Raw genomic sequence first — 13,200 nt, 5'->3', positions numbered from 1 at the left:
TTTCAGGTGGCAACGCCTTTCTCGGATCTTCAGATGGTGTCACTTACAAGGCTGGCTTGCTGGAGCCCAACCTCAGGCAATACGGGGTCATCGCTTCCCATTAAGCAGCGAGGGAGTAATTGAAATCCAACCCTGCGCTTTTCTAATTGTCAGCTCCACGCAGCTCAGCATGGACGAGCAGAGAACAGGCAGGGCTGGGCCCACGTAATGGCTATTATCATCGCAGCATTTAGTTATTTTGTTAGTAAGCCTTAGCTTTTTTTAACAGTGTCAATGATGTTTCTTGCTCAAAGGTTACCCCACATCTTACAGGAATCTCAGAGTCCTGCATGCAGTATATATGTTTCAACAAATTCACACTGTTGCCTCCATAATGCATCTACTTGGATGAAAACACTAAGGTGCCAACTATAAACCTGGACAGGAGTGTGAGACAGAATAAGGACATTCAAGACACGGCGTGTACCTTGACGGCAGGCTTGTTTATGGCGTTGTGACATTCGATGTGCTGGCAGTGGATGGGGTTCCAGGCTGTGGGGACAAGGGAGGAGGGGAGACCAGGATGAGATCCCACCGGCACTCAGCACATTGATCTCTGCGGTTACAAACCTTAAAACTGTGTTTTCTTACAAGACCTCAGCTTTGCTCATTTATAAGAGACAGTACTGATTCCATATAGAGATCAGTGATAGCACTGAATAATTAAAGTCATTGTAACATATTCATCACCAGTGCCCCTCTTCATTTTTGTAGCTGTCTGTTCAATAATTATTAACACATCAATGATTGACTTTGCCACGAGCTGACACGCACCCCTCCCCTGCATCTCATTCACAAAGTGCATCACATTTCCCACTGGGCCCACTCACCTGTGTACTGTAGTCCTCTGTACTCACTGATAGCACCAGGAGGCTTGAGGTTCGGCCAGTAATGGAAAAGCATTTGAACAGCAGGGGGCTTGACTTGGGATGGTCCATAGGATATGACATATAGCAAGTCCTGAAAAACACACCAGGGAAAGTGTTCTAAAAATGCTTTATTAGTGTAAAAGGCATGGCAATATGATTTAGAGTATTACCCAGACAAGGCAAATGCCCTCTAATCGCATCATTAATATTAAAAGTTGCCCCCATACATACGTTCTGAATTCAGTTACATGGCCCTTACCTTCCATACTTCCTGTTTGTGCTTCATAAGGCATTCCAGCAGCTGACAGTGGTAGACTGCAAATGAGAAAGAGGAGTTCAAACTGGAATGTGAAGCTATAGACCAACAATCCATAGAAATGTACAACATAAAAATACATTTGATCAAAATACACCATTCACACAAGTCCTGTGGTGATGGAAATCCCATTTTGGATGGAAAGACCTGGTGTGCTGGTGCGTTTTTTGCGGCTTGGCTTACCAGGGTTTGAGGTGTACTGCATAGCAATCATTAGCATAGAAGAGGCGGAGAGATTGACGTAGGCTGGGACGCCCCCCTCTCTTCGAGTGGAGCCCACTAAACAACACAAAAACTGAGGTCAAAACCACATTTGAGTCACTGAAAACCTCCTGCTTTTTACAACACAGGGAAGATCTTTGCTTTCTCTAACATCAGTTGCTCCAAAAAAGCATTCTTGCTGCATCAGCCCCCAAGACACAAGCTGGACCCTTGGGAGAATCCGCAGTGGGAACAAGGATCATTGCCTCGGGGACGCTAAGTGAATTAGCCTGCTGGCTTCCCTCCTGTGGTACTGTTTTACTGTGAGCCTGTCCCATCAGCCAGTGAGGCCACATGCACTTTCCCGTCCTCTCATTATCCTCCACATGTACCGGGCACTGAAATTACGACCGTGCAACAGGGAGCCATCTGCACGAATGACTAGTCACGTAAAGCCATTTACGATTGCTAGCGAGAGCAGGATTCCCACATACATTTTTCATTGGAGCTCCTCTGCTGGTCCCTCATTTGACATGACTTGAAATCACAGTCAGGATGAGAGATGCTCGCAGTGGATGTGTTTAATTTCCTGCCATGATGCTTAATTGTTCTCTGACTGCATCTGTGTCCTTATATGCAGAACAAAGCTTAGGTCTGCATTGTAAGACTGAATTGCTAGACAACAAACTGCACTGTGCTCTCAAAATGTAGTGATAAGGATCTTTCATACAGTGTTAAAAATGTGGCTGTCATACATATCTCAGTACTCTCAATAGGAATAAGTCTGAAATTTAGCAAGGAGAAGTAATTAATCCTTGTTCAAGCCACAGAAATAATTGTGGGGTGCCATGACAGTTCACAATTACAACACATTGTTATCAATTTTTATCAGATAGTTTCCTTCAGACATAAAACCTTTCTAAGGACAATTTCAGTGGTCCTCATAGATGGACAGGACAGGACATGCAACACAATACATTTTACTGGTTGTATACTCATATGCTGTATAAATGTCTAACACTATGTTTATCTTTGTAAACATATTTTCTCTATGCATTGTATATGCATTTTAGTATTTAACTCATTTAGTATTTATGAGGGAGAGCAAATTTCTTGTATTCTGGTTATACTGAAGATCATTAAATAAACAACACCCCCCCCCCCCCTTTACTGTCCCTAAAAACAGCTAATGTGCCTTCACCTGACCAACAAGCTGCACCCCTTCCCAAGATTGCTTGCTACCCCCTCCCCCTTAATATTCTTTCAGACAAAGGCCTACTATGTGCCAATCTGTATGAAGAATTTGTTTTTTCAAGACATAGATGGTCACTTAGATGCATTTAAAAACATGCTTTGCATGTTCATTCATTCATTCATTCTCTCTTAGTGCAGCTGTATAAAATCCCCCCAAACGTCAGTACAGGAAGTGTTTCTGTACCCTGAGACATCTGTCTGTGTTTAAAGTGCAGCGAATGAGGGTGCACTCACATATGGCCATGGGCAGGAAGGAGGTGCTCAGGTACTCAATGATGTCCTTGTGCAGGAAGGGGGGGAAGGTGGCTAGAGTGGAAATCATAGTGTAGGGCAAAGTGCTCAGAATATCGTCACTGAGAAAAGGGAGGAGGCAAGTCGTAGTGTAAAATATTGACTGTCCCAGATCTGGAAAAAGGGAAGGGAGAGAGGAAAATCAAAACCACCACCCCAACTTCATTCACAAGCATTGTACTGTACCCTGTCCAACCCCCTCAAGAGCATTCTCTGTATAATTATGACAAATGAACTGCAGAATAAATATGGAGTGTGATGGTAACTCCCTCTTTCAATAAAGGATGATTTTTTCAGTGGAGGCAGCTTAGTGAAATGTAGACCTTCATTCTCTTCTTGTTTGCTATCAGGAAAATGAATTATTTAAGGCTGCACTGAAGGTTTGACCATGGAATACATGTTGTTGGTAGACATAGTTAAGAAGTTAAAGAAGCAAGGCTTTTATTTTTTTTTAAAAAGAAGTAATTATGGGCAAAAACAATATTATCCTCTGAGGACCCTAAACAAAAACTTTAAAAAGTTCCTGGATATTTCATATAATTTCAACATGAATCAGAATACCATGTGAAGCATAGTGTACCGTTAACATCAGTTCTAGGTGTGGGCCTGGACATCTGTATGCTTTTGGAGTAAACTGCCACACCAACATATGCAACATTCCTTACGCATATCACGCTATTATAAAGTGTGCATGCTATTGCGAGCAATCAGCCAATCAGCCGGTACAGGCTACCATTTCAGAGTGACCCCGCCCGCCCCACGGCCCAGCCATGCAAGCCCCCACCAACAGCCAATGGGTGAGCGGATACGGACCGAGCCTGCGGGCCTTGACCACACTCACCGTGCTGACCGTGCTGCAGCAGGGGCACCAGGTCGAGCAAGGTCACCAGCGTCACATAGAGCCCCTGATAGTCCAGAGAGGGGTACTCTGAGAGCTGTGCGTCCCGACTTTGCTGCCCCCCGCGGTCAGACGGGGCATCGCGCAGAACGCTGTAAAGGAGGGAGCGAGTAACTGTAGGGTTGATGGAACTGACTTGTGGTCTTAGAGATGGGGTGAGTGGGAATGGCACAGGAAAAAGACACATGGTCATGGGCACGGCCAAATTGGAAGCTTCCTGGTTCTCCTTCCTGCCTGTACGGGATAGAATGCTGCTCCGGGGGACAAGGAAAAAAAGAGACAACAAAGACACAAAGAAACAGCACATTACATTGAAATGGCACTACAGACAGCGTAAATAGAAAAAAACCCAGATAATCTCCACATAGGATGCAGTGTCGCCACATTTTTTTTTTCTTTTTTTTTTTTTGGAAGGCACAGGTTCACATAATTTTTGCATTCCAGCATGAAAATTAATAGGTTTTTTTTTGGCCTTTTTATATTTTGATACTTTTTCTCTTGGAAAGCAAAAAATAAAAAAGACATGAGCAAGCAATGCTTGTAAAACTGTAATGATCACTGCATCTCATGCGTATCTGGCCACAAGGAGCAAAAATATAAAAAATTGCATGTTTTCAGTGACAACCCCATACTTCTCTTGAGGGAAACAGCACCCTCAAATCCTTTTTCCTCACAGGAAAGCCTGCCTTCTCCCAATATGTCAGAAAAGACACAGTTGATCAGTGTGGTTTGATAAAGATGCTAATTGGTAGTATTCCATTTGTCAGCATTCCAACGGCTTGAGAAATATAGGGGTGGCACTTTTGAAACATGCCTCAGCCAGTAATAAACATGTATGACAGGTTAGGTAAAGCCCCTGGTCAAAACACATGTTTATTGTACCAAAACATAATGTCTGTATGCATACATTATGATACTGTCTCAGTATCATCTGGGGAATAATGAAATCCAACAGGCATATGGATTCAAGTTCTAAAATAAACGTAACTAATCTACAGTAGGGAGAAAACTGTAATGAAAAAAGGATAGGTTGCTTCAAAGGGATGACCGGTAACATTATGTTTGTGAGCTAATGGGAATGGACATTTGTGGTTGCTGTTCCCTGAGGGCTAATGTAGTTTTTTTAAAAATCTTTTGGAAAACAGCAGCAAACTTTAAATGGGTCTAAAACAAACTGGGGATGCCATAGTGCTTTAAACTGTGATTAAACATAATGTACAGGTATGTTGCGGTACTAGCAGCATTACTAAATTCTAAATTAGGCTACTTCTTATGAGGGCGTGACTTAGGTCACGGGTCATACATTTTTGGGTTGGGCATTTTTCATTCACATTTGTATGTTTATACATTTGCAGCAGGGCGATGAGGAAGGGAAATGAATAAAATAGTGCATTACGTTCCGGTATATTGAAAAGCACAGACAGATGTGGCCCAGTAATGCTCCCCTTCAGTCATTGCTCTGATGCAAATATTCAGCGTAAGCTTTTCCATCTTTATCATGTTCTGATCATGAGAATTGCAATCATTACACATTATTTTCAATCATTTTTACACACAGTCACTCACATACACGCACTTACACACATACACACACATTTCTGCAAATATACTGTGCATTTTTTATAATCAATAATATCACTAAAATTGCATATGTATTTAAATGAATGTATCTGCCTCCTTAATGGTCATAGCTTAACATGACAAGCATCAGTGAACCATTGGAGTCCCATTCTTTATCCAATGCATCTTTCACCCATTGTTACCACTTTGCCTGTTAAGGCATCATATAAGATTTCCCATAGTGAAGAACCATTCATGCAAACATACATGCTTGTATTAAATAGGTTTTTCTATAATCTAGTCCTACACTGAGAATGCTGATTTTATTTTAAAAATTAAATTTTTTTAAAAAGTTCTGTCAAAAAAATTGCACTGGCAGGTGTCATTTTCCATTTGTGGCAATTAAAGGTAAATTAATACAAACAATAATAACTGGATCCTCTTGTAAAATATGATTCAGTGAGTAATATGGGAACCCTGTCACCCGGAAGTATAATTCTGTTATAAATTTGGGCAGTGGCCATGTCAGTAAAAAGAATCAGTTACATTTGCTACAAGTTTAGGACATCACTTTGTTGACATCACTTGTTTTCATTTTTTTCTGAAAAATGACTACACAAATACTGTTGGCAACACAGCATTCATAAATAGTAACCAAGAGCATTGGTGCTCTAGCTGAATAAATTATTTATTAGTAATGTTGCCATCAGCAGAGGAAGGAAAAGTAAAATAAGTTAAATTTAAGTCGTCATTATTTGGACCTTTACTGCTTCCTATAAACCGCTTATTGAGCTATTGTTTGCCACTCAGAATTGTAGCTGGCTAACATGCCAAATCTAACACTGTATGTTTATTCCATTTGAATTTAGCTTATTTCCATGGCAAGCTAATATTATTTGGTCAAAGACTCTAATTGTTTTCCCAGACATACACCGAACTTCAAATGCTTTCGGAATAAGGGAAAAATAGGGAGTGTATGTTTTTAAAGAAGCAAAAGCACTGTAAAATGAAACTAAGCACCAGGTCGATGGCTGCCCAGCTCTCAAATGGAGTGACACTTTCCTTCCTCATAAACTCGTAATATTGTTCAGCAGTTGAAATTTTGCGCAAGGAAATTGTTCTACCATTGACTTCATCTTTATAGGCTTTAATTCACGTCTACCTCTAACCCTAAATCACTGTTCAGTTGCAGTGAAAAGAAAAATAGTCAGCAGGTTTGTCTTACAGTCGCATACTTTGAATGCAAAAATATTAAATTAGATATATTTGAATATGACACAAACAACACACTGTATCCTCAATATATGGTTCTTCCTTATACGAAATCAAACATCTGTGCCTTATAACTTTCTTAATGTTGCATACAGACAGAAGTAGGTTGCTTCTTTGTTCCATACAATCCCAGTGCACAGTGTAAGAAGTAAACAAGGGGTGAGAGTAAATGTCATCTACGGGTCACTGAGGCAGGGTCCATTTATTATCTAGCATGTTAGTTTGATCTGCATCACTCTCTAAGGGAAGCCCTGCATCTGAACACCGTGAACCTCATAACACATTCTGGGTGAAAATAAGAGTTTTCAATGTTTCTGTTATCAAATATGAATGCCAAAGCTCCATCCTCTGTCTGTGATTTAGGTACACTCCAAGAAACCATGCCATTGGATTTTTTTTTAATGTTTTCTTTTTACAAACATCACCTATATTCCACCACAGCAATTTATAATACCAGTGCCTTGAATTATCTAGAAGCCATTCTCACAGCTGACAATTGAGCCATATTTGTTATGTATTATAGAGTTAAACTGAAAATCCTTACAATAAAACATTGATATAGGTGACTGTAATTCACCCTGAAACTGCAGAAAAAGAAAAAAACTTTCAAAGATCACTAGTCTTCTCTAAAGCCACAATGTGATGGTGTTATAAGACTGAGCAGCTGTGTTATGTTGGTTTGATTCTCTTAATCTTATCAAGTGGATGAATAATCTAAAATGTCAACCACATTTGCACTAGAGTTCATCACACTGTGCTCATACTGCCTAGTTTTGTCAGTTGAAGTACTGCGTTGTGGTTTTCAGGCACACAAGCAATCTTTGAAACACACAAACAAAGGCTGTCATAACACAGTGACGGCCATCTTATGACCTGAAAACACGTTTTTCCCTCCTCTAGATTTCACAGAGCCCCGGGGGGGTCTTGGAATGACAAAGCGTGAGTCTGACACCAGCAGCTCCCACCAGGCATGAAGAAGACAGAGCCCTGGGACTAATATGGCAAGAAACAATCTCCTAAATCTCTGGGGTCGGGCTGACCTAGCTGCTTTTCCAACCGCGGTACGGGATCATTCCCAGCAAAATTATTCCATTCCATTACAGACCTGAGAGGCAATGTCTGAGTAAAAGAGGACACCTTTTCATTTCCTGTAACAGAATCCTACATCACAGAGCAGAGCAGTCTGGGAGCCGTGAACTGGGATCTCAGATTAGGCTGAAAGTTACTGCGAAAGTAGCTTTCTAAAGCCATTAATAGCTGTGACATTCACAAGACCAGATCAGACCTGCTATGTCAAAGAACATCAGCATTTCACTTCCATGTGTCTGTAGTTTATATATCTTATATATTATATTATATATCTTGTACAACACAGACATAGGATGAACCAGTGCCACTTTTGGGTCAGTAAATATGGGACTTGGGGTTACACGGTTTTCAGATGACATGTTACAGTTTCTCTAGTTTTTATTTTATTTCTGTTTTCCATGTTTTCTATATTTTTTTAAATTTAAAAACCTGATGAATGTAACATTGAAATGGATGAAAAGTTAAAAGTCATCAATCAAGCATGACTTCTTATTGAGAAAAATAATGCTGTTCGCTATAGGTGCTGACTTGTGTGGGTCTTAGAAATGATAGAATTTCAGAGCTATAAATACAGTTTTAAACAGAATCGTCTTAACCATGAGAGCTGTTAGAAAAGATAACCTTCTTTGAAGAGGATTATTTTAAATACCATGTGATACTCTAGCAGAATTCTTCCTATATCTTCAGTTTTCCCAAAGTGTGTAATGTTGGTTTGAAAGACCCCCAGACCTTAAACTTATTAAACCACATCTTTCTTCCAGCAAAACGATTTTGCTGCTGTAGGGTGTTTTCATGCTATACATATCTTAAATAATTTTTTCACAATTGGTGGACTTACTGTACAGGAAGATGTAAGTGTAAGGCTGCTATTGCATGTGACATGGGAGATTTTTATTTCGTTATTAATAATATTTAATACACACTCTACTGGATGAGTATGAATTTATTTGAGAATTGAGCGTAGCATAAAAGTGCAAGACTGCACAGCCACCCCAGTAGTTCATTCTAACCATTTTGCTTGAAGAAAGACATTTACATCTCGTCTAACAAGAGCAAGAACATGTTTGTAACTGGTCAGGTCTGAAAAAATACCATTTATGTATATTTCATTAGGTGTACACCTTTGGATTAAGTACATCTGCACAATGCAGTGTCAATAAAAGTGACATCTCAAAGGTTTCCTTAAGCAGTACACCTTCACATAAATATTTTGGATGATGCTACTTCCATTCTATCATGTAATTATAGATTTTCTTTAGGAATGATCCTTTTTAGCATTATTTAATTAAAATAGGTATATTTTGTACTATTAGGTAAGTAGGTACGTTTTTAGGAGGTTACTTCACCTGTGGGTTCCAGCGCGGGGTACTTACCTGAGCAGGGTTTGGGAAAAGTATTTCAGTGTGTTTGCAATGTCTGTTCCAGATGGCACAGGGTAAATATTGTGAAGCACGCGGTTGTGATACTCTTGCAAGTACCGTATCTTAGAGGCAACTAAACAAATAAAGAGCAGAGTGACAAAAGCGTCAACAGATGACAAATATCTCCAACCTCAGAAAGGTCTAATGGTAACAGAGCGGGGTGGGAGACGTCACAAAGTTCAGAAAGTGGTGTTTCCATCGAGTATCCCATGCAGATTTTACACTGAGCTGCTTTAACTGCATAAAGTATTCGGTCTGCAGTTGTCTTTGTGAAATTCTCCCACTGGTTTTATCTGTCACTTGTGGAGTCTCCATGCTCAGTGTGAGTCTTATAATATGTTCATTCTCGTTTGGAGAGCTGCTGAGTAAAACACTATTTTAGCTCAAGAACATGCATCAGATTCTAACTGACATGTTTATGTTACAGATGGATGCTCCACAGTAATTGCTCTACCTTTTAAGGAAATGACTGCTATTTCATTTTAAAAAAATTTACCCAATCTTTTTGTAATTTTCTGCAGGATTCAACCAGTCAAAACCATTTTTTTTTTATTTCACTGTTTAACAAACAATCAATATTTTAAAAAACACCTGTTCATGTACAAATTGGAGTAGCAGGTTTGAGGTAGACCATGATATCAGTTTCAGCCTCAGAAAAACAGGCAACCCAATGGTGGTGCACATGTGTATCATTCCCTGTATAATCTGAATCTGCTCTCATCTCTACCCCCAAGCAACCCCATGCTCAGCTGCATACGGGTTAACATTAAGCTCAGTCTTCTCACTGGGCTATGTGGACCCATGACCTTTAGTGTCTGAGCAGCTGGGTCACATCCCGCCCTGAAGTGTGGTGCTTTTGTGACTGAGAGCATCAGAAGTATTTAACTCCCCCTGACACGTTATGAACAAGCCCCAGGGGACCCTGGGATTCCACATTATTAGACCAATGAAAGGGCATCAACAAAATGGGTTGGGGGAAATTTCTGCGTTCACTGGATTGCCATCACTGACATACTTCACAGAACAACTCTGACATGAGTATACAAACATGCCAGTACGCACAATCTGCATCTTGGATATACTATCAAGGTGCATGGACCACAGCCGATTTCAATCTAGAGAAAGTTCTGTTCTGAGCAAATGAAACGTCCTAACCCTCATCCGTTCCTTTAATATCTCACGTAGCTAATGCAAACCCTTTTGCTAACAGTATCCCTTGCTCTGTTGCACATGTTCTGTCCAATTTTGTTCTGAAAACTGACTTGGGCCCAATCTGAAACAGACACCATTAGAGTAAGTAGCTTTGGGCTCAAATGTACAGATTGCATTACAGAGCTATGATCTCCAAATACATTTTCAAAAAAAGGTATTGTGTATATACTGTTATAGTGTTAACTTGCTGAATGATTTGTTATTTGTCACTGAAAATATACCCGGGTGGATAGCTGATTACAAACAAATCACATGCTGTGGTAATTTTTGAAATAACACACATAGGCCCATGGTGCTTCCTCCTGAATGTGAACGCTCAACAGTGTCTCACTTGCATTTGATATTCATATAAGGAAATGAAGAAGAAAAAGAACTTATTCTCATGCATTTTATACTCAAATGTGGTCTTATTCCTAGGCATTTTTTAAATATTCACTCACTCACCCTGATTTTATTCACTTCACAGTCACATTCAATCATTTAGACTCATTGACTGAAGAAACATGGTTCCATTGCCATCGAGCACACTGTCAATCCGAAGATGACAAAAAACGTCTTCAGACATAAGGGATGCATAGGTAGGAAGCTACCACATTTTTGACCACTTGCCTCCATATTGTGCGATATACTAAGGAAAATTTTGCTAATCGACCTTGAGATTCGTATATCTGACTCTGTGCACCAGTCGAATTTTAATGCGTCAAGTATAATTTCATTTAAAATCGTCTGTGTTAGTTTGTTTCCTTCCCTCACGTTTTTAGCCTTTACCAAAACAGCAAATATCTCTCATAGACACAGCGCGAACAACCCTCCGCATAGCGAGAACGTGTTGCAACCTGCCTTAGCAACCATGGTTTCATCACCAAGGACAGCTACCGTGATTTGATTTTCAATGCGTTCTTACAATCACCGTTTAGCAAGGAAGAAAAAGAGGCCAAGCGTAATGAAACAGTACTTACATTGCTCTGCTTTGGTAGACATTGTGAAAAGTCGCGACGAAGGAATATAGATCTACGTTGTTCACCCCTGCGGTGTATTTTCCCCGGGTCCATAAAAAGTGAATAAACCCTCTCGCGCTCCTGATAGATTTGGTTATACCACTAAAGCCCCAGAATCAGAAAGTCGCATTATATGTTGTGCGCAGTGGCAAGGGACTTGCTTTTAACGTGCAGCATCGTGGTGCCATCAGATTATATCCTCGTCACTTCACGTCCATTCTTAAATGAAACTGTTCCTCCAGTATACAAGACAGAAATCAAGAAAGACGCACACCTTTGTAACAAATGGACTGATCCAACTCTGACAAATTGCCATTCATGAATATTTTTCATCCCGCTTCTTATTTTGTCGTTTCAAATCGACTTCGACATAAACTATTAGCTGTAACGCCTCCAGAATGTATTGAAGTGGCAGAATATGTGTATTTATGCTGTTCATTTTAATATCGAATGCAATGTGTCGTAAGATAGCAATGATCAACAGATGGTTTTTCAGATTATGTGTCTGTTTAAGTCTACAGGTGTAGTATGTTAAGCACAAATATATTCATAGTGGAAATGTGTAATTTCCGGCTATCTCTGTGTCTGAGATTAGATTTCACATCCTAATTCAACATTGCGTGCGTCTGTAAAGCTCTTGGACTTTAATACTTCAGTAATGGTCTCATCTTCTTCATATAATCTTAAAATAAATATCAGAACATGCATATAGCACTATTACTATTATTTGATGGAATATATGACCTCCTGTCTGCATTTTCTGATAATTCCATTAAGCGCAAAGCAGGGAAGAGATCACAGGCAGACCTCCAAATAATATTATTCCAGTAGAGAGAGAAAGAGAGAGAGAGAGAGAGAGAGAGATGTCTGTTTCCGCATTTCTGTTTTACCAGCAGTCTTCCATTAGTCAGTTGGAGTTTTACAGAAAATGTTTATTTTATTGAGGGGAGAGGATCCAGTTTCCAGGAAGTAATTGACATTCTCAAATTCCCTAGTTGAAAAACAAACAAGTGTTCCAATTTTGAAGCAGAGAGAACCAATACTATGACCTTAACTGCCTTGTTATTTTATAGTGGAACTTTATGTGCGCCAAGATACTCTATTCCATCATCTTTCTTCCTGTTCTGTTCCCTTGAGTAGGTTTTGTCTTGATCCACCTGGTCTCCAACTTTGCTGGAGTTTAATTAGTCTTCATCAAGAATCTTTGGCTCTTTGGTGTGCATGGTTGTGATCTAAATACTGCAAAAAATAATTGCAATAATAAATAACTGTTTTACGGCACTATCTAGTCCAGTAGGTCCAGTCTAGGGTCTCCCAGGGGTAATCTAAGCAGGCAAACTTGCTGTTGAATTGCAGTAGTATTGTTGTTGTGTAAAAGGGGTTTCCTTTTCTGACTCTAGGGCACTAATATCTTGGGAGATCTAATAGCGTCGTTATTTTGGTCTTTAGTGTTGTGTATTAAGATAAATTGAGACCCCTTAAAAGGTCTGAAGATGGGATTAGGGTAAAACATTGAAAAATAAAGGGGTAAACATTATGAAAGGACACATGTTTGTGAAAGAACTTCTGAGATGAAACAATATTACAAGATAAAGAGGACTTAATACTAATACAGTATGTGATTGATTTATCCAGTAGTAAATCTCGATTTTAGCAGACTGATGTCAAAGTTCAAGATAGCAACCGCAATACAAAGAAACAACAGCAATATGCGATAACTTCCATTTATTGATTATGACCTGTCAGCATGCTCCAGACTTATTTGCAAATAAAAGCTGTG

General features: G+C 39.7%; 1 protein-coding gene across 9 annotated transcripts in view; it reads right to left on the bottom strand.

The window, feature by feature from the left end:
• Positions 1-12,221, bottom strand: part of LOC135249713 (protein unc-79 homolog) — a 43,015-nt gene extending 30,794 nt beyond the window's left edge. For 5 of the 9 annotated variants that reach the window (XM_064325234.1, XM_064325242.1, XM_064325246.1 and 2 more), the window contains exons 1-8: positions 11,382-12,220; positions 9,163-9,283; positions 3,812-4,119; positions 2,914-3,084; positions 1,408-1,503; positions 1,168-1,223; positions 870-999; positions 467-531 (exon numbers count right to left, since the gene is read on the bottom strand). In XM_064325234.1, the coding sequence (XP_064181304.1) occupies positions 467-531; positions 870-999; positions 1,168-1,223; positions 1,408-1,503; positions 2,914-3,084; positions 3,812-4,119; positions 9,163-9,283; positions 11,382-11,403 (969 nt within the window). In that variant the 5' untranslated portion in view covers positions 11,404-12,220. Of the gene's footprint in view, positions 1-466; positions 532-869; positions 1,000-1,167; positions 1,224-1,407; positions 1,504-2,913; positions 3,085-3,811; positions 4,120-9,162; positions 9,284-11,381 lie in introns of all 9 variants that reach the window. The other 4 variants (XM_064325254.1, XM_064325271.1, XM_064325261.1 and 1 more) reach the window with 3 other exon arrangements.
• Positions 12,222-13,200: the final 979 nt, after the last annotated feature.

Source organism: Anguilla rostrata, chromosome 1, assembly GCF_018555375.3.
Source record: "Anguilla rostrata isolate EN2019 chromosome 1, ASM1855537v3, whole genome shotgun sequence".
NCBI classification, from domain to species: domain Eukaryota; kingdom Metazoa; phylum Chordata; class Actinopteri; order Anguilliformes; family Anguillidae; genus Anguilla; species Anguilla rostrata.
The sequence above is the reverse complement of the archived record's forward strand: the minus strand, read 5'-3'. Positions and strand labels throughout refer to the sequence as shown.